Consider the following 21,658-nt stretch of genomic DNA (forward strand, 5'->3'; position numbering starts at 1 on the left):
GAAATTGATAATTTGTTATCAAATTATTAATGAGTTTAAGGGTCTGATTTTGTTTTCTGTTTTTCAAACACAGGAAAAAGTTTTACACATTTAACTGTCAGAACTGTTCACAGTCTGAGCAGCCAAGAACTAAATGACAAAACACTCAAACCTGCAAAAATCACAGCATTCTGAGAAATTTTTAAAATACAGTAAAATAAAGTATGTTTCCCAATACAACTCATTCCTTGATTATATATATGTCTGTAAGTGTTGTACCCTGTTCTACTGCAATTTTTCTTTCCTAACCCCCACATAGCCTCAATATTCATGTAATGCCTTGGTGTCTATTGAATTTAAGGCTGCTATTTTCAGAGAACAGTATGTGACATAAAAAGCAACTGTGTTTTTCGAGGCTGTCTAGAAGTAAGGAACTGGGTAATTTCAGTGCGATTCCTCGTAGGAACAGCTACAGAGCTGCTAGGAGCAGAGAACACAACAGTCTTTCCTTGCCACCAGCGCTCTTCTTCGGACCCATAGCAAGCTTTCAGTAAAGCTCATTATACACAGAAGTTACTTGTGGCCAAAGCAACTTTAAAAATGGAATGCATAAAAAAGTGCAGAGCTGCTCTTTATGGTCTGTCTGAGTCCTCAGATGCTGCTTTGCCAGACCGCTGTCACCTTTTGGCTGCACCAGCCAAAGAAATGCACCAGTTAAGAAATGTAACTGCATTAGCAAGCCAATTTCATGGATCATTGGGAAAAAAAAACCAAAAAGAGTGGCTCTATCGATGCCTCATACACAGCAATGTTTTGTCATTTGCTTCTGCTACTGTTCAGCAGGCTTTCAAAATACATATTGGGAAACTATTTTCTCATCTTTTTCCGGTGGGAATACTGCAGTGGCGATGCAGACAGTACACTACTCGGGAGCAGCCGTGGGTTTTCTATGCCTCCCTTTATGCCATAAAGTTACAGAAAAGGGTTATCTCCTGCTCTTAGCAGACAAAATAAATTTGCTTCTTCAGCAAGGGATTTTTAACATGTGACAAAGCATTTCATTCTGTCACAGTATTATTGATGTTCTGTCTCAAACTTACCTTCAGATTTCTGCCTAATCTTGTACCTTTCCTTTGCTACTCATCACTCCAGACACTCCTAGTATCACTTGTTCATTCAAACTCAAACATTCGCCTGCTTCTCCTTCATGTTAGTTCCTCACTTCATTAGCAATTGCTCTTCAAGTTACACAAAACCTTTTCTATTTTCTGTGGCTTCCCAGCAGTACTCTTCATACTCTGCTCCTCTCCACCCAGCCTATTTCTCCATGCCCTTCAGTACACAACAGCTACAGTCTCCCACTCACCAGCTCCCTCTGAGATTTTTATCCACTCACTTTACATTTCAGCTGACATCAATCCACTGTATCTTGTTTGCAATGAAAACTTCATTGGTTTAGCTTGTTTGGTCACACAGAATTTTCTAGAATACCTACACTAACACAAACCCAGTTGCAGTTATAGGGGTATAAATCTACATTATGCAGACAATACCTTTTTTTATTTTTCCCCTGCCTTGCACAATTGCACAGTTACAGTTGCCAAGAGGTGTAATTGCAGCTGCTCTAGGGATGCTGAAATTTCTTTAGCTTCACCAGTAACTTCAGGTAGCGAAACCCACGTTCAGGTAAGACTTATGTTACTACCACAGTTGATAGTGCATAAACAGACCAAATCACAGAAAAGGCTTGATAAAACAAGTGGGTGAGCGCATGCTGTATAAATTCATAAGCGAAGCACGAGGAGGCAGCAAGAGGATGCTGGTAACAGTCTGGGCACATCCTTCTCACAAGGCAACGGCATCCTGAGCTCAGGGGTCGACAGGACGCAGCATCGCTCATACAGTGTAGCAGTACAAGAAAAACCACTGAAGTCTTAAGAGTAGATTGAGAACTTCAGATGCAGTCATTAGGATGAAACAAAGCTCTCATTTTCAATCACATATTTATCATTTGATAATTATCAAGTTGCTTGCTCTAGGTACAAAGCATTTCAATCTTTCCAGAGTATACTGGTAACTGGGCTGGAAAACAACCCTTGAATATAAAGACAAGACATTCACATTTAATCTACATAGAATGAACATCAGAAACTATTTGGGTAGTCATATTAAAGTTTTCATGGTACAGAAGACTGTGACTCACCCTCTCTGAGAAATACAAGCAGCAGGCTACATTCTGAGAAGTGGTGATGGCAATCCCAGCCATCAGCATCAACATGAACATAAAGAAGAACTGCATTCAATTTTAAATAATATTTTAGAGTCAAGAGCCGTATGACTGGTAGCTCAAGTAGCGCAAAATATATTAAAGAAATTATTGTGAAATTTGTCTTACATGTGTTCTTTATTCTGTCAGCTCTTAAGTCTGTTTCCTATTCAAAAACAGATTAGTAAGTCTGCAAGCAATATAAAATAGTAAGACTAACTAATAGCTGCTTTAAAACTAAATTTGTGAATGTATTATGGACTTCAGGCTGTAATTTTCACATTATTGCTAGCAGCTTTTCTACTGCTCTGCTCAGAACTATCACTTTTGCTTTCAAAAGATCAATACAACAGCTCATTACAAGTCATATAACGGAAAAACTCTTCTAAAAGGTAAGAAAAACAAATGGTTACGGTCATGAACAGACCTTCAGATCAAAATATCACCACATTTAAATACTACGAGACTGCTCTTCTCTTCCACCATTACATTTCAGTAACTTGGAGAATTTTTTTTAGCACATGCTTTTAGAAATCACAGAAGGGTTGAGGTTGGAACCGACCTCTGGAGGTCATCTAGTGCAACCCACCTGCTCTTGCAGGGCCACCTAGAGCTGGTTCCTCAGGCCATGTCCAAATGGCTTTTGAGTATTTCCAAGGAGGGAGATTCCACAACCTCTCTGGGCAACTTGTGCCAGTGCTCAGTCACCATCAGTCAGAAAGTGTTTCCTGATGTTTCAGAAGGAGCCTCCTGTGTTTCAGGTTGTGCTCATTGCCTCTGGTCCTGTCACTGGGCTCCTGTCACCGCAGAGAAGAGTCTGGCTCTGTCTTCCTTACACCCTCCCTTCAGATATTTATATACATCAGTAAGATCCCTCCCAGCACCTTCTCCAGGCTGAACAGTCCAAGCTCTCTCAGCTTTTCCTATAGGAGAGCACCTCCAGTCCCTTCATCATCTTTGAGGCCTTTTGCTGGACTCTCTCCAGCAGTACCAGTCTCTGGTACCAGGGAGCCCAGAAGAGAACAGTACTCCAGGTGTGCTGCACTAGTGCCAAGCAGAGGGGAAAGATCATCTCCCTCGACCTGCTGGCAATACTTTGTCTAACACAGCCCAGAATACCATTCGCCTTCTTTGCAGCAAGAGCACATCGCTGGCTCATCTTCAACCTGGTGTCCACCAGGAACCCCAGGTCATTTTCGGCCAAGCTGCTTTCCAGCTGGGTGGCCCCCAGCATATATTGGTGCATGGGGTTGTTCTTTCCCTGGTGCAGGACTTTGTACGTCTGCTTGTTGAAGTTCATGAGGTTCCTGTTAGCCTATTTCTCCAGCCTATGGAGGTCCCTCTGGACGGCAGTATGACCCTGTAGTGTGACAGCCACTCCTCTCAGTTTGTTGTCACCAGCAAACTTGCTGAGAGTACTCTCTACCCCATCATCCAGGTCATTAACAAAGAAGTTGAACAGGACTGGACCCACCATTGACTCTGTGGTACACCACTAGCCCCTGGCCTCCAACTTGACTTTGCACTGCTCACCACCACACTCCAAGCTCAGACATTCAGCCAGTTTTCAGTCTACCTCACTGTCTGCTCATCCAGCCCACACATCACCAACTTTTCTATAAAGGACCTCATGGGTCAAGAGCTTGTGTAGAGACAAGCAGGTAATGATCACGCTTCTTGTAAAATTTTGTCTTAGGAGACATTCCTGCTCAAATTATCTTTTTTGTTGAAAATTTTTGTATTACAATACTGCTTTTACACCCACGTATCTCATTTGAAACATACCTGTTTCCAGCGAAGTTTTAAATACTGATTTCCCTTAGTATTAAAAATAAGGATGACAAGATTGTACATACAAGTTCTCTGCCACTAAATGATAAAGGTTGCCAGCTGACGTGACGCACGTTCAGATATAAGAATTTCTGAAGTATGAATCACAGAACAATCTGAAGTCACTCGCTGAAACCAACACAAATACTGTTTATTTGTGGGATGCCATTTTACATCAACACCAGCAGAAGACCTAAAAATCAACTGGATGAACCCATGTTAGGTGGCATAACAGCGTTTTCGTCAGGTCGTGAGTCACAGGAGTTCAGCACACCTTATGTATGTAATATCCAAATAACTCAGACAAAGCATTCACAGTTCAGGTTAACTGCTGTTCCTGCAACAGCAGTGTCCACAGGTACTATTTTGTGACAACACATGTACACACACACACAAACACAGAGGGGAAAAAAAATTTAAAAATAAACAAGCAAAAAAAATTAAGTCAAGTTTTGGTCTCAATTACAGTCAACAAACTATTCACTTAGTGGACAGACTTTATATACTTTTACAGCAATATGAAAGGACTAAATCTAAGGCCTAGAAAGAGGTATTTCAGCAGTTTTAATTAAAACCAGGGCACAAGCTAACCTTTAAAGCTGGCTATATGAATTCCAAGAGTATTAAACAATTTGTTAGACTTGTGACCAAGGGTCAACAGAAACCTGGGAAAACCTGAACACAAGTGAAGTCCATTTCTGGCCCTCCAAAAAAGTAACTTGGGAACATAAACGAAGTAGCAGTGAGCTATAGCTAACTCATTGTGTGAGCATATTTGTGATGAAACAAAATGCATGTTATTTGTGGTAAAAATGGGAGAAGCCTCCAGTCTTCTACAAATGTTAGAAAAGGCTACAGAAAGGTGACCCAAATGTTTATTGTAGCTTAAAGATAACCTTATACAGGTTTGAACTGAAAACTCAAGTACATAAAGGATTACAATAAATTCCATCCTCTTCCACTTGCTTTCCTTGAAAAAGAGAAAATGTGAAAAAAACAACAGTAACACAGAATTACATTAATATTTTAAATACCTAATATTATTTTCCTGTAGAAGGAAAAGTAATCTGGGGAACGTTTCTGTTACTAATATTCTCTACAGCTATCCTAATAAAGAGCTCCAACTGTTTGTCATCTATCAACTTAAGAGCGTCCACTGCTATCGTCTCCAGATGCTGTTTTCCTTTCAAGAACTGGCTTTCCACTTTACATCTCCCAAATACCAAACATGAATTGCACATAGATCATCGGGTCCCTGCTCTAAGGACAGTAATAGTACACCAGAAAGATTAGTATAAGACCTGTGCCACTTCTGCCAGAATGACCTCTCGGTGCCTTGTCCAAGAAGTCAGCATATTCTGTAGATTACTTTTCAAAAGGAAAAAAGAAAACTCTAAATCAACTACATGATGGCATAACAAAGAAAAAAGCAAACACCAAACTTGCACTAATTACAAGGTAAACTGAATAGCTTAGATAAGTTTCCACAACTATTTAAAAATGAGAGGGAATTTCTCCAAAATACAAGAGCTGGCAATGTTAGGATTGTCAATTAGGATATGCTTATCAGCATATATAGCAAAACCAGAAGGATCGATAGCACAGGAAAGCTTACCAAGCCAAAGGGTCCATTTCAGTCTACTTGCTCTCTATAAATGTTAGTATAACTGTCTACTAGCTGTAATTGAATTTGTGGTTTATTTTACAAAGATGCATGTTTATAAACCAGCTGAAGACTACATACTCACCTTACTTGCAAGCGGAAGGAAAAAAAAAAAAAAAAAGTGCAGCATCTGATTCATTTCCAAATGCATTCTTCCTTTCCATCACTCCCATTTACTTTTACCCAAAGAAAAAATGAAGAGTTTGCTTACTTACACAGTACAAGTACTTTTTAAGGTTTCTTTTCCTCTGTTTTCTTTGCTTTTAGTTTAATTTTGTATTCTGATAAAAGTTAGCAAAACTTGGAAAAAGAGCACCTGGTTGAGCGGAACAGATTTCTGTTGACCCTTTTATATGAAAGTTATACCTACAACAGTAATAGATTAGAAGTGTCTTTGGCTCCTGCTTCCACCATTGGAAGTCAAATTATTTATGACATAAAAAACCTTTTATGCAAACCTTGTATTTGTTGCAGTATTCATGCCAATTTGTGCTAAACAGTTTTCTAGAGTCAGTAACTAGCCTAACATTTAAGAACAATTTCACTTAAAATTTTTGCAACCACAAATTAGCCTAATGTTAAAAGTTATATTGCTTCTAAGTTCATTCTTTCAAGAATTAAACCAGCAGCTCCACTGGTATTTCCTGACAATTATGTTATGGTAATATACACATTTACATCAGAAGTCTTAATAAAATGTGTGTGATTTAGTAAGAGGCTTATTGTAAACATTAAATACCACACTCCACTGAATTAATTTCTTGTGCAAACTGGCATCAAACAGGGAATTAAGGTTATGCTTTATACCACTATTAACTTTAGAGAGTGCTATTTAGCGTCATAGAAAACTGAACATGACTATTTCATGGGGAAAGGCAGTATTTTCTTCTTAGCATAATGAAATTCTATGTTTCGTATATGCATACATACTGTATATTTATGTATATACAAATACACACAAACATACACAAATTATTTTTGTCTTTGGTAGCTAAGTTTGACAAAAAACAAAACCAACAAGAGTTCTGAACATGAACTGACCACCTGTAGAAACAAATTACAACCTCCTGGTCCCGGGCATCAAACTAATGTGCTTTTGCTAAATTAGGCTTAATCCTGAAAGTAGTCAAGTTAATGACAGTTGCTCCTGAATTCAGTAATGGCAGAATAGGATCTTCAATACAGCTGAAAATTTCACATTCAAACTAAAACGCTTCACCCCCATTCCCCTGGATTGCATTCTAGAGAAATATCAAAACTGCTAATATCTTGTAAAATATACTACAGAAAAGTAATGTTATTCTTCATTCCAGAACATCCACTGGCCCTTTTTCATTAAATGCTCCGTGAATCAATAGGGAACATTTTAATAAATCCTTAGGGATTAAAGTTTAATAGCACCGGATACTTCAAGGGCCTAATTTATAAAAATCAACACTAACATTAAGCAAAGACGGGTAAGGCAAAGACAACGTGACAAAATTACACATCATTCTGTTCACTCATTTTCCCCAAAATAATCACCAGAACTGTCCTATACAGATATAGAAATGAGTGAAATAGGCAGTGGTCTCTACTAAAAAGTATTGTCATTTAATGCTGGTGTTTAACATGCCCATTGCCTGCAACGGACATTCTGCTAGGAAATTCCAATCCCTATCACGAAAGAAAAAGTAATGTTTTGACTATTTGATATCATATTTTTAATTACTTAGAAACATAAATTTAGAGACCCTGGGAAAGACTAATGTTAAGAACAAAAAAAACCCCCACAATCTCTATTATCTATGTGCTAGGAGTGAGCAGACTTTATTCCCCAAACCACTAATTTTGGCTAGGACTTTCAATTTCACTAGATTGTAACACAGACCAAACACTCTTCGTACACCAAAAATTAAAAGGACTATGCCAAAGGCAATTTACAAAAGTCTAAAACCCATTTTTAAAAGGTACTTTAATTTGTTCATTTGTACCTGTAATGACTACTGCAGTTTTAACATTAAAAAGTCAGTACTTTTTTCTTCAAGTGGAAATCATCTGTGGCATGTACAACTAATACAGTGTTTTAATATTTATATGTATATATATATTTTTTTTTTTTAAGACACCGATGTTTCATTCCTATTAAGCAATAGGTCAGGTTTGGTGAACTCCGATGAAGAAAGTCACAGCTTGTCTTCTCTCCTCAGAAATTGGCATCTCAAATAACAACATTAAAATTGACAATAGTTCTTCACATAATTATGTCCAAGCAGTTTGTTCATTTCATTTTATGAAATGCTACATTTGAGACCAAAAGAAAAACAAAATAACTAAAGTTTCAACAAACATGTAAGTGATGACTAGAAATATGCCACAAAATTATTTTTACAATACATTTCTGCAGAAATAATCCCTAGGTGAAGCTTTTTTTTTTTATACACATATACAAAATTTAGACAGCAATATACACATAATCACAGTGAAGACGCTGGCAAGTTCACCAATTCGTAGGGTAAATACAAAATGCAAAGCAGCCTTCAAAGAGAACAATGCTACACAGCAAGCATAGCTAGCTTGTTAATTAGCAAACATCAAAAGTCCCCTACAAAAGGGGTGCAGTGCAAGAAAAGCAGCATGCACTTCGATACAAATAGCAGTTTATGGCTAATGGTTGACATAACTGTGGTAACAGTGACTCTTGAGTGGCTGTGCATAGTTAAACTCCTATGTCATCTGTTTTCCTTTATACCATTCCACAAACTCATCCAGCAACACTGGCCCTGTAGAGAGATCAAATAACTGTATTTTACAAAATTTTGCAAAAGTACACCGAATGATTAAGCTGAGAAATAAATTGTTTTAGAACACCAACATATGGTAGTACTTACAGGCTCCATCTTCATCATAATTACTGAGGTCAAGGTTAATCGTTCTGCTGAATTCAAGAACATTACACCATTGGTCCTTATTGATAACTTTGTATTTTGATTGCTGCTTAAGGCAAGAAACAGAAGTTACTAAAACATATTTCCAACTCCCTCAATTCAGATTTTCTTACAGATAATTTAAACTTTGTGATCAATTATTATTCTAATCTGTATGCCACCTAAAACTAAACAGGATTAAAGAAACCACTAAGTAGTCAAACTAGTGTTGAATAACTCATGTTTCTGATTAAGACATCTTTTAGTAAATAAACATTAGGCAATAAAATGAAAAGTCCAAAAGCAAATCAAAGACATTCTGTAATTTGTCCTCCATCCAATAAACCTTAACAGCATAGGGATTTGGGGAAAAGGAAGAAAGGAAAGATAACCAGTTACAAGTGGGGATTAGTATATTCTAACTCGGAACAAATAATTCTTAGTTGTTCATTCTACCTCTAGTCAAAATATCAGAGAAGACAGATCCAAAAAAAATGTAATTCTGTTTTAAACTTCGTACCTCTAGAAACTGGTGAAATACTGGAAAAAGGGACCATGTTTTTCCTAAAAGAAGGCCCAACATACACTTGGCAGTATTGATATCTAGGCTGCGCTGGTCCTTTTCCTGCGTAAAAAGGAAAAGGTCACAAAGGAGAAAGGAGCATGATTTCAGGATTTTTCACTTCCCCTACTGCCTGTACTACAGCTCACTCATACATAAATTAACAAATATACAATAAATAGCAGTATCTAACAGCGGTTTTTATTAAAACACCACTTCCTACTAAAATCTACTTCCTCATAGCTACTGGCTTGCTATACAGAGACGCTGCTTTCTATAGACTTTCTCAAAAAACTGTCACCGCTATTGCAGATGATGCATACACTCCTTTTTGTGTTTTCTAGAAAGGTCTGAAGTTAACGGCCATTAGATTCATATCCTTGTTTACACGTACGCCTCCGCTTAGCCATGTCTCTTAAAATATTTTCCTGCGGTATTATTACAACTACATAAACTGTCAGTAGATAGTTAAGTAGCTATCAAGTAACACTGCATATGCAAGAATGAGCCAAGGATGTTCTTTGTTCTGCTCCTGTACTGATTACAGGAAATTCAGATTAAATGAATTAAATGAGCAGAGGGAACTTAACACAGTAGCACATGGAGACACCTCTCAGAACTGTCTCAGTTTTAGTTCAACGTGGCAGTAATATACTAAGGCTTTGGGGTTGTTTTGTACACTTCTGCTAAGAAAAAGAAGCATCATCTGCACCTAGCAGATTCATTACATCTAATAAACAGAAAAGTTAATGTATTTGACAACACAACTTCTGCACATCTCAAAGTAACATGTGTACCTGTAAGATTACAGTTTGTCATTTTAAGTAGTTTATCCATGTACATTTGTTGTCTTGAAATTAAACAAATTTTAGTGAGAGATGGGACTGTAAAACCCCACCTTGGTTACAGCACAAAGCTACAAATTGAGTAATTAATGAAATTGCAAAAAATAAAGTTCGATATTGGCTGCTGCAAACCTTGATCTCTCTATATGTACTCATGATTGCAGACTGATAACTGAATTGTCTTCTATCATGTTGGAAGGACGTGGTAGATAGAAAACTGAATGCCTTAGCCACAAGGTTATCCTCTCGTCTTGAAACTCACATCACACAAAATACACCTCACTTCTAGAATTGTATAGACAGAATTTAATGAAGACTTGATTTGGAAGGAAAGTGGGGAGGCCAGCAACTCTAAAAATACCAGAAGCTTTTTTACATTATGGTCACTAAATACAAGAGGGACTTTGCTCAATCTGATCTAGAGGAAAAAAGTAAAGGCAGGATGAACAAAGCTTTTCAATTAATAATGAAGCTGAAAAACAAAACTGCAAAGGCATTTTGTACCATAATATGGTACCATTTTTTCACTTATTTCCAACGTTAAATAGTTTCAAATCCTAATCTGCTTTCCAAAGCCCATTTACACTTGTCACAAACACCTTTAAGCAGAAATCAAACTGCTACAAGAATAAATTTTATTTTCCATGCTGTTTATACTCTGAATTCTTCCCACACACCCAAGTGTTAATGAAATCAGGCTCTGTTGCCTTTACTTTGGCTATGTTGTTTTTACACGCCTCACATTGCTAAGTTTTTACATTCTCCCTCTCCAACTACTGTTCAGAACAAATTGTTCAGATAAGCCCTTTATACCCACCTCCAACTGCCTATTAGCACACTTGCCGTGACAGATGCTCTAATTTCATTCTTAACATACATTTCAGATACTTATATTCTCTTTCTTGGATACAGTGGAAGGAAAATATTGACAAACTGATAAATTTCAGTGTTTGTTTTACATTGATGATAGACAGTCTTTGAGGTTTTTTTTCCCAATATTTCAGACAAAAGACCTATTTAAGCCCTGAAATACATGCGTCTGTATGTTCTCAAACTTGGCAATGACAATGGCAAACAGGGAGTGAGGAATGTATTTGTGCCTAATACCAACATATGGTGTTACAAATCATTTCCTCAAAGCCATGCTGACTTAAATCATGCATGCCACATAAAATCTCAATGATACTTATTTCTATTGACAAACTAACTCTAAGTATCAAATCACAATAGATGCTTCCAAAAATTCTCTCTTTAAAACTTCTGAAGTTCAGAGAAGTGTTTTTCACCATGGAGCACTTCGTTGAAATGATTAACCTTAGGATGGAAATCATGCAATCTTCTGAATCAAAAACCAAAACTGCTCCCATCAGCTATTTTTCTATCAAGCACTTCAATTATTCTGATAAAAATTATGTACAGATTCATCTGCCGCATCTAGATAAATATATCAGCCTTTGTCACCATTCATTTCTGTTCTTACTGGATGCCATTCTCCTATAGACTTCCCCTGGCTCTATAGTATTAAAAGTTCAATAATTCTATTAATCTAGTATTGTTTTGAGGATTCCCCTGTTGATATGCCTTTGACTTGCAGTTCTACAATCTGGGGTTTTTTTTTTGTCACAAATGATGTCACAGCATCTGTGTCTCAACACTTAAATTCTTTTTCAAGACCACTGTTTGTCACGTCAATTTGGTACCTCTGGAAAATACTCCACCTGCTATCCTCTTTTTAACTTACTTTTGACAGGCCATCGGCTGGCGCAGATTTGCTACTAGTAAAACATTTTTAATCTATTCCAAATATTTCATCAGTATTTTGAACTTCTTTGGCAATGTTAGTTATTTCTAGCCTTTGCATTTTCCATTGAGTAAAACTGGCAGAGTAAGTCTTCACACAGCAAAGGAAGAATTAAGATGTTGATAGGGCTTTTTTTCCTCTCATACCGATACCATGCATTCTGTCATCTTCAGCTGTACATTCCCTTGGTTAATAGTGAACTACCGTGAATCTCTGCATGCTGACACGCAGAAAGCACTGATGTATCACAAATCTGAGTTACTTATGACAAACTTCAATATCAGAATTGCTACCAGTTCGATTTCTTATTATTTTTCTCATGTTACTTTTTCTGCTTCAAATTTTTTTTCGTGCTTTTGGTTCTCCCACACTGAAATCTGAGCTTCAGTTTTGCCTGTGATCAATTTTACGTTAAATCTCCTGTGTGTTCCAACACGTTAGCAAGATGGATGTCCAAATTCCATGTTAAAATGTTAATTCAGAAAATTCAAGTCTTTAAGTAGGAACTCTTATGCATATTATAAGTTCCAACATCAGGTGCAATTTTATCAATACTTATTTTATAGTAGGAAGATTGCTATCAGGATATTGTTTAATACTGAGAATATCATTAATGACCTTCTGATAGTGGTGTGAACCGGTATTTATAATATATCATATCCAGCTTTTATCATGTAAGTTATTTTTCCGACCTGCAGAAATGCCTGAAGTGTCCTCCTCTTTTAAATATATTTATGCTCACAAAATTCAAAACAGTACAAAAAAACACCAAGGTATTTAATAAAGCTAGTGGAAGTAAGTGGCAAAGCTCCAATATGCAACAGAATAGAGCCTAAATGATTTCCCTGAAGTCACAAAATAGCTTGAAGTAAAGAAGTAACAAAACACATCAAAACACTAAAGTACTGAACATCAAGCATCCTATGCACTTTTCCAGTTCTGGCATTTTGCATCTACTTTTTTAGAATGCAAACAGTTCCATTTGTTAGAAGCAATCTTGAGTGGTATCTTGAGAGAGAAACATACTTCAAAGCATACAGTCTTTCAATTATTACATACAAAAGTAAACTTTTAATTTCAGATGTTGGTCCTCCACAGTACTTACCCGTGCAAAGTCAAACGCGTATCTATAAATAAGTTTAAAATTGGTAGGTTCATTTAATAAAGATCTCAAGTAATCCAGAGAATTTCTCAATTTTTCTGTTGTATCACATCTGCAAGAAAAGCACAAAGTGAATTTAGAGTTTGCATTCTTATGCAGATGTCTGATATTTTAGAAAATAATCTCTAACGTAGCCTCATAACTGTTCAAAATACATCACTCTGCACAAAGGCATGTTTATGAGCTTGCATAAGATGCCCTGATTAAACCCACAATGTGAAATGGATTTAGATAAAATAGCAAAGTCTTACACTGTTACTCTGATAAAAGTTTGCTCAGCTTTGTAGAAAGTGCACTCTCAACAGATTAAACTAAGAGCTTGTCAACACAAAGCAAACAATCACCAAACCACAGCAGTGAAACAATATTTCCATAGTTTTGCTGAAACTACAAACTTCCTACAGTTTTAGTGAATCTGTTCTGCAAGATAAGTCAAAACAAAATTCTTTCCACCACTCTCTATGAAACATATGATTATTCAACTACATTTATCTTAATTATGCCATGAACACAAGCTCTCAACTGGAGAAAGCAACTCTTAGAAAGAACATGACAATGTGGAGTCACAGAAAGGGTTTCTATTATGCAGCATTTTAAACTACACATGCTCTAACAACATACCAATATCTAATAGGTAGGTCCATTCCAGTGACAAAGATAGATGTCCTCGCAGACAGAAACAACATCCAAACTCATGACATTTCACTTTTCTTGAGACTGTAGATATTTTAATCCAACTGCATTTAAACATGCAGCTGTCAGGTTTCAAGTTGTCTCTAAGTGACTGTATCACCATAAATAGGACCAAAAATCTATGGCTTCTACTCCACAGTCAAAACATCAAAGCGTATTTTTTCTAAAAAACTGAGTTTGTTATAGTAAACTTAAGAGGTTTTCAAAGCACTTACTGTAGTGATGTCATTCCTTTTAACCATTCTTGTAGCGTAAAGTAGCCCATGTTTTGTGCATCCAACTTCCATGCTAGTACAAGCATAACTACCTGTTTTAAAGAGGAAAAAAAAAATTGAGACTAAAAAGTTTTACCAAAAAGATCCACACATTTTCAAATAACTACTCTTTAGTAGGCTACAAATACTTTACTTTTATAAATGAGACATTCAGATCTTTGCTACACTATTTTCAAAGTCAAAAAACCTGAAATTGGCAGATCTGTACTGAATCCAAACAAAAGATAAGATAACAGTGCAAAGATACAGAGTGAACATCCACCCAAGTTACCAGCAGCTACCTTACTTCAAGGGAGCATGCACAGTCATCTAGTGAGCAGCGCAATGAGGAAGATGAGCTGGGGCAAAAGCTACAGAAAAGTTTTCCCCAAAACAACTATAAAATTTAAGTATCCATGTGATGACAAGTTACATTTGATATTTGTTAAACTCTCATCTAGATGAACATCAGTTGCAATCCAAGAGCTCAGTGAAATCCAGTTATTCTAAAGCTAATAAAGATCCCACCTGCATCCAAATATGCCAGAGTACGCCAGGCCTACCTATTTTGCAGGTCTGAACATGCAGTGTAATTCAAGTAGATGCTAAGTAAAGCTAGGTGAACCAATATTAACACGTATCAAAAGAGAGGCAGATACAGAAATACTTCAGTTTTGTACAAAAGGCAAGAGAGTCCTTTTTCACACAGATTCATAGAACAGTTTGGGTTGGAAGGGACCTTTAAAGGTCATCTAGTCTAACGTCCCTGCAAGCAGCAGGGACATCTCCAACCAGATCAGGTTGCTCAGAGTCCCGTTCAAACTAGCCTTGAATGTTCCCAGGGATGGGGCATCCACCACCTCTCTGGGCAACCTGTGCCAGTGTTTCACCACCCCCATTGAAAAAATTTCTTCCTTATATCTAGTTCAAATCTACTCTCTTTTAGTTTAAAACCATTATCTCTTGTCCTATTGCTACAGGCCCTGCTAAAAAGTTTATCCCGATCTTTCTTATGAGCCCCCTTTAAGTACGGAAAGGCCCCTATAAGGTCTCCCTGGAGCCTTCTCTTCTCCAGGCTAAACAGCCTCAACTCTCTCAGCCTGTCCTCATAGGAGAGGTGCTCCAGCCCTCTGATCATCTTTGTGATCCTCCTCTGAACGCAATACTCCAGGTGCAGTCTCCTGAGAGCACAGTGGAGTGGGTTGGTCATGCTTCTTTTGATGCAGCCCGAGATGTGGCTGGCTTTCCAGGATGCAAGTGCACATTGACAGCTCATGTCTAGCTTTTCATCCACCAGTATCCTCAAGTCCTTCTCGTCAGGGCTGCTCTTGATCCATTCCCTGCCCAGCCTGTATTTGTGCTTAGGATTGCCCCGATCCATGTACAGGACCTTGTACGTGGCCTGGTTGAACTTCATAAGGTTTGCACAGGCTCACCTCTCCAGCCTGTCAAGGTCCCTCTGGATGGCATCCCATCCCTTCAGACCACACCACACAGATCAGTGTAGTCTGCAAACTTGCTGAGCGTGCAAGTCAATCCTACTGTCACTGAAGAAGATATTAAACAGTACTGGTCCCAATATGCATCCCTGAGAGACACCACTTGTCCCTGATCTCCATCAGGACATTGAGCCATTGACTACTACCCTCTGGATGCGACCATCCAACCAATTCCTCATCCATTGAACAGTCCACTCGTCAAATCCATATCTCTCCAATTTAGAGAGAAGGATGCCTTGAAGGACTCTGTTAAAGGCTTTACAGAAGTCCCGATAGATGACACCCAAAGCTTGTCCCTCGTCTGCTGATGTAGTCACTCCATCATAGAAGGCCACTTGTTTGGTCAGGCAGGACTTGCTCTTAGTGAAGCCATGCTGGCTGTCTCAAATCACCTCCCTGCCCTCCATGTGCCTTAACACAGCTTCTAGGAGGATCTGTTCCGTGATCTTCCCAGGCACAGAGGTGAGGCTGACAGGTCAGTAGTTCCCACGGTCCTCCTTTCTACTCTTTTTTTAAAATGGGTAAAATGTTTCCCTTTTCCAGTCACCAGGGCCTTCACCTGACTGTCATGACTTTTCAAATATCATAGAGTGTCTTGGCAACTACAATCAGCCAATTCCCCCAGGACTGGGGGGAATCTGGGATGCATCTTGTCAGGTCCCATAGACTTCCTTATGTTCAGGTTCCTCAGATCTTCTCTTAGAGTGGGAGGGACTTTGCTCCTCCAGTCTCCATCTTTTAGTCCATCTACTTGAGAGGTGTGGGAAGAGAGCCTGCCAGTGAAAACTGACACAAAAAAAGTTACGTACCTTAGCCTCCTCCTTGTCTGTTGTTACCAGCTTGCCACCCTTGCTCATCAAGGGGTGTACACTTTCTTTGACTTTTCTTTTCTGGCTGACATACCAATAAGAAGCCCCTCTTATTATTCTTTGCATTCCTTACCAAGTTCAGCTCCAGCTGTGCCTTAGCCTTCCTGACCACATCGCTACACAACTGGACGGTGTCCCTATACTCTTCCCAGGATACCTGTCCCTGCTTCCACTGCCTGTGCATTTCCTTCTTGCTCTTTGGTTTGACCAGCAGGTCTCAACTCAGCCATGCCAGTCCCTTGCCGTCCTTTGCTGATTCTTTTACACCTGGGGATCACGAACTCTTGTGCTCTAAGGAAAGCATCCTTAAAGATCTGCTAGCTCTGTTGTGCTCCCTTGTCCCTGAGAGGGGTTTCCCAGGGGGTCCTATTGACTAACTCCTTGGAGAGCTGGAAGTCTGCTTTCCTAAAATTCAGCATCCTGACTTTACTCTTCACCTGACCCATATCCCTCAAGACTGGAAACCACCAGTGCATGATCACTGCAGCCCAGAATGCCTCCAATCTTGACACCTCACACTGAAGTAATAAAGATTAGATAAAGTGATACTGAAAGATTATTGTCTTATTCAGGAATTTAAGAAACTCTTTTTGATATGTACGTAGAAAAACTTGCAGGAGAACTGACTGTGCACACTAAGAAAAAATAATCAAGTAATTTAAATCTGCAACTCGGCCATTAATTATCTAATGTTAGTGCAGCTCTAGACGGTTTTTCACGTGAAATAAGAATACCTACTTACATACCCAAATGTCTGCATCAATCTCAAAGGTTTATTACACTAATAAACTCTAAAATTAGCAACATCTTGCATTTCCAGTAAATCTTTCAAAATCACAATTCTTATTTTACTTAGTCAAGAGATGATGCTTTATGAGTCCTGCAAAAGATGGGACTTACGTATACATTTAAAGAGCATGAATTAGGCACTAGGAAAAAGCCTATAAAAGGCACAACTATTCATTTTAAAATTTTATTTACTTATATATATATAATTACATATATTTTACATGTGTATATATTCCTTATGATTTGAAATGGCATAACGGGACTGCTAATACTATTCACAATACTTGAAATCCTTTTCTTCTAGAAAACCCAAAGAAAAAACATTACTTCATAGTCGCTACATTAAATCTCCAGTGCTGTTGCATTGTTTCAGAAAAGACAGCCATTGGCTTTTTTATTCCTTTTTTCTTTTTTTTTAAAATCTCTTTCTTTTTTGGAGAGGATGGGATAGTGAAAGAGAAGGGGTGACAGCAAAGGCAAGTTGAGGTTTTAAAAGTTAACAGCTTGGGGTTTAAAATAAAGGCAAGTTGTTTCCAAATGTGTACAGAAACATCCCCGGTTTATATTTCTTTAATTTTTTAAAACACCCCAAGATTTTTTAAATTCTTTATAGAAAAATAAGAGATCTAAGACTGGCTCTTGTACATCATAACGGATAAGGCATGTTTTGAATGGACCTTGAACTTACATTTTCTGGTTCAACTCCAATGTCTTCACAAAATTTTTCCATCCCTTCTGGCCCTACAATGTCATCAGTGCCTGCAAACAAAATGTGTTTTACTTATCTCTGAAAAAGAAGACAGTCTGATCTTTACAGCACAAGAGAAATGCAATCACACAGTACAACCTGAAATTCCATACATTTTGTTTGTTTGTTGTGACGTGCAATAAGTATTTCCACACTTGCTATCAGACTTGGATACACTTAAATCTCTACCTCACCTTTGGAAACAGAGATAGAAAAATGGTAAAACAACTCTTCATTCCTGACAACATCCTTTATTCTACCCACTTACTGAGATAATCTCAGAAGAGTAAATTAATAATATAGTTAAGAAGGCACTTAAGACTAGCAGAACATCCACGCAACATTAGCATGGTTAAATTAGCGGATGATGGTTAGTGAAACTCATTTTTTGGCTTGAATCTCTACTGTTATCATAAGATCATATCACCTAAAAATGTGATGCACAGCTGTACAGGATAGAAGACTTTATCATTCCCAGAATCTCATTACTTATTATCTCATATACTATCTTTATATAATGTTATCTACAAAAAAAAAAAGAGCCTAAAATAAAAATCTCGTGCTCTTGTTTATTCATATTGCTATACCATGGTCACACATGATCTGAATTTTAGTAACTGGAGGGGGAAGGAAGACATGAATTACAGCTATTTCTTTGCCAACTTAAAAGGAAAAGATTCAAATTACAGATGCTATTAAAATGCACTAATACTAAAACACACCATTAAATCAAGATATTTGTAACTTCTACAATAATCTACTGAAGAAGTTATATAAGCATTAAGAATTGTACTGTGCAATTCTATTTTAAGCACATTTTAAGTACTTGGACTATTTTTTTTTAAGAGTTATTTTACTCGTGTTTAAAAAGACTAATTTGCAGGGAAAAAAAAACACGTTAGAGGCTGAAATGCCTACTTTCATCCCATATAAAGACTACATGTGCAAGAAAAAAAGGTTTTATAAAGGGAAGATCAATCTATGTTTTGTTATCAGGTGACCTACTATTCTACAAATAACAAGGTTTAATTATATCTTTTCCCATCTTCTCATGACATCCTCTCACAGTCCTCTGAGTGTACACAACTTTAAAAAGACTCATTCTGTAATGTAAAGACACAGTCGGGGAAAAAAAACAAATGCAGTGTCAACTGTCTGCGTATATAAAGGAGAAGACTTATGAAGCAAGAACACTAAAGAGATTATTCTTTGAAAATTCATTTTTAGAATGTTACTCAATACTGTAAACAGAATCACACTCTCCGCTTTTCTCTGTTTTATCTTAGTGTATGCATCCAATGGAAACACAAAAGTTCTTTCATATATAGCCTTCCTTTCATCCCTTCTTTCCATGAAAGTCTTGATAAAAATGAGTTATCCCTGTTACCAGAGTGAAAAAATAAATCAAGCTGGTCAGAAAAGCAGAGAATCTAACAGGTTAGATTTCACTTGAATTTGTCTGAATCTCCTCTCACAGACCACCACAGACAAGTGAGATCTCAAAGTATTTAATTTATATCATTTTATTAGAAGAAAAAAAAATATTTTATTACATCAAACTGGTCACTCTTTACTATGCATAAGAATTAGACAAAACAGAACAAGCTGTAAGCAACATTATCCGAGACAGCACCAGAAACTGCAAGATGACCTGATTTTCTTTATCAATCATCTATTTCATTTCCTTTCGGTCTTTACAGTCACGAGATCATTTTTGCCCATACTTCAAGTCCTCCCCTTCAGAAAACCGCAGGTAAAAAAAAAAAATGAATAGAACCACCAACTTCACTATTGAAGGATCATATTTTTGTGACCACAGATCTTAATCAAGAATTGAAGAAAGTTCTCATACAGAAGGCCAAGAATAAACAACTCAGTCTATCTTCCCTATACCTTGTGATGGAAAATTATATAAAGACAGAAACAGTACTGGATACTTGAATTTATTTGCTTCTTTGCCTGAAACCATAAGCACCAGATTCAGCAGGAACAAAACTAACGTTACTACCTCCCTCACTTTCATATTTGTTTTTTTGGGGTTTTTGTTCTGTTTTTTTCCAAACACAAACTTCTCCTGAAGCATAATTCTGTACCATTCAGCACTAACATGGCAGATGACAGAACTTCTAAAGCCCAAGAGATAACATTTTGGACAGAAGTACAGCTTTAACTATGGATCTGAATAGTAAAGTATGCATGTTCTAAAATAGTTTAAGTTACACATCTTCTGTTTTTTTTTTTTAATCGAACAAGGACAAAATTGCCCCTTGAACTCTTCAACTTCACGATACACAGAATATATAAGAAAAGCTTCTTTAAGACTTTTACAAGAAAGCCTCCATATCCAGTCTTGGAAAAAATCAGTTAATGCAATTTTTATATTGCAACGTAGATTAAATTGTTATTAGGAAGAAATTTGCATTTCACCCTTACCTGCGTATTCATAGAACCATTCTAAGCATCTCTTACTTGAAAAAACTTCTTCCTCTGCTTTTATTCTAGTTGAATCATATTTTCTATACATACTTTAAAAAAAAGAAAGAGAAACAAGTAATTAATTCATCAATTTTTAAAAGCAATTTTTTAGTCAACAGCCACTGTAAGCAGCAATGGTTTTCCTTTCATGAACCAGTTTACCCAACATTCTGTCCTTATATCCAGTCATTCGGGACACTGCTTAGAGTAAGAATCACTGAACCTAAATACTGTGTTTGCTCAGTCTGTCACACTTCAGCGGATTCATAATCGTTATCCAAGTACATGAACTTTCCTTAGAACACAGACAGACTAGCTCAAATTCAACCCCAAACTGCTTCACGTAAGTTCAAGTAAGACTTGTGCACACCATTAGTTACCACAACCAACTGACGGGCTGCAACTTGGCTGTGGGTCAAAACTCAGAGTAATTCCGTATTGCAGGTCCTACCTGTACGTACACACATACTTTCTGCACTTTGAATTATTAACTAAGGACAACTGCACATAAACTTTTTGCCTCCTCAAAAAATCCTATAAAAGGCATAGAGGCCAAAATAGACATGACCGTACCGTATTCTAAAGCCAGTAAACTGCTTACAGGTCCTCACTGGCAGTAACTCAAGGAACTTCACTCATCATGGGGTAAACAGTTCTCTGAAAAGCTAGACCTTGGTCTAGCTTGGTCTAGCACCCCTTGCCCCCAGAGATGACTAGCAAGGTAATGCTCTCCTTTAACAAGAAGCCTAATGACTTTTAACTGCTTTCAGGAAACAACCCTGAAGTGTCAGTCTCCTGAATTTACTATCTGAAGCATTTGAAGCACAGAAGGCATAGCGGAAGTTGATGAGTTACTCCACTCAGTTTAGACTTTTCTTAAACAGAGACACTATTACTTTTGCCTGTTAGAGGAAAGAGATTCAGCAGTCCAAGTAGTTGTTCACAGTTGCATCTGCATTTTCTGATCCGTTTCCACCACTCTGCAGTAGGTTGGGCTCATAAAGGCTGAAAAGAGCCAAGCAACAAATGGCTTAGGCTAGAGGACGTAGCCAGGAATGGCTCTGTAAGTGCTCCAAGTGCAGAGCCCTTCCTCTTACTGCATCAAACCCTGCTGAGGGAGGACAACAAAGTGGCTAATTGGTTCTAGGAGAATTCTGAAACAATTGGATGAAACTTATTTGGAGTTGATTTCATCACCATTTTGTCCTTCTGAAAGACATGTAAAAGATGCCTATATGAGCTTGGAGTACAGTGATCTCACTATCCTCCACCCAGCCTGGCTATCAGCTATGAGGAACTGCAGCTAGAAGTTAATGG

General features: G+C 37.6%; 1 protein-coding gene across 10 annotated transcripts in view; it reads right to left on the reverse strand.

The window, feature by feature from the left end:
- Positions 1-4,201: 4,201 nt before the first annotated feature.
- Positions 4,202-21,658, reverse strand: part of DCUN1D4 (defective in cullin neddylation 1 domain containing 4) — a 45,175-nt gene continuing 27,718 nt past the window's right edge. For 9 of the 10 annotated variants that reach the window (XM_086746917.1, XM_086746908.1, XM_086746907.1 and 6 more), the window contains 7 exons: positions 20,300-20,391; positions 17,807-17,877; positions 13,923-14,014; positions 12,958-13,066; positions 9,165-9,269; positions 8,609-8,711; positions 4,202-8,500 (listed from right to left, as the gene is read on the reverse strand). In XM_086746917.1, the coding sequence (XP_086603043.1) occupies positions 8,445-8,500; positions 8,609-8,711; positions 9,165-9,269; positions 12,958-13,066; positions 13,923-14,014; positions 17,807-17,877; positions 20,300-20,391 (628 nt within the window). In that variant the 3' untranslated portion in view covers positions 4,202-8,444. The remainder of the gene's footprint in view (positions 8,501-8,608; positions 8,712-9,164; positions 9,270-12,957; positions 13,067-13,922; positions 14,015-17,806; positions 17,878-20,299; positions 20,392-21,658) is intronic. The other variant, XM_086746915.1, reaches the window with a different exon arrangement.

This window comes from Chlamydotis macqueenii, chromosome 4 (genome assembly GCF_036417535.1).
Source record: "Chlamydotis macqueenii isolate bChlMac1 chromosome 4, bChlMac1.mat, whole genome shotgun sequence".
In the NCBI taxonomy this organism is placed as follows: Eukaryota; Metazoa; Chordata; class Aves; order Otidiformes; family Otididae; genus Chlamydotis; species Chlamydotis macqueenii.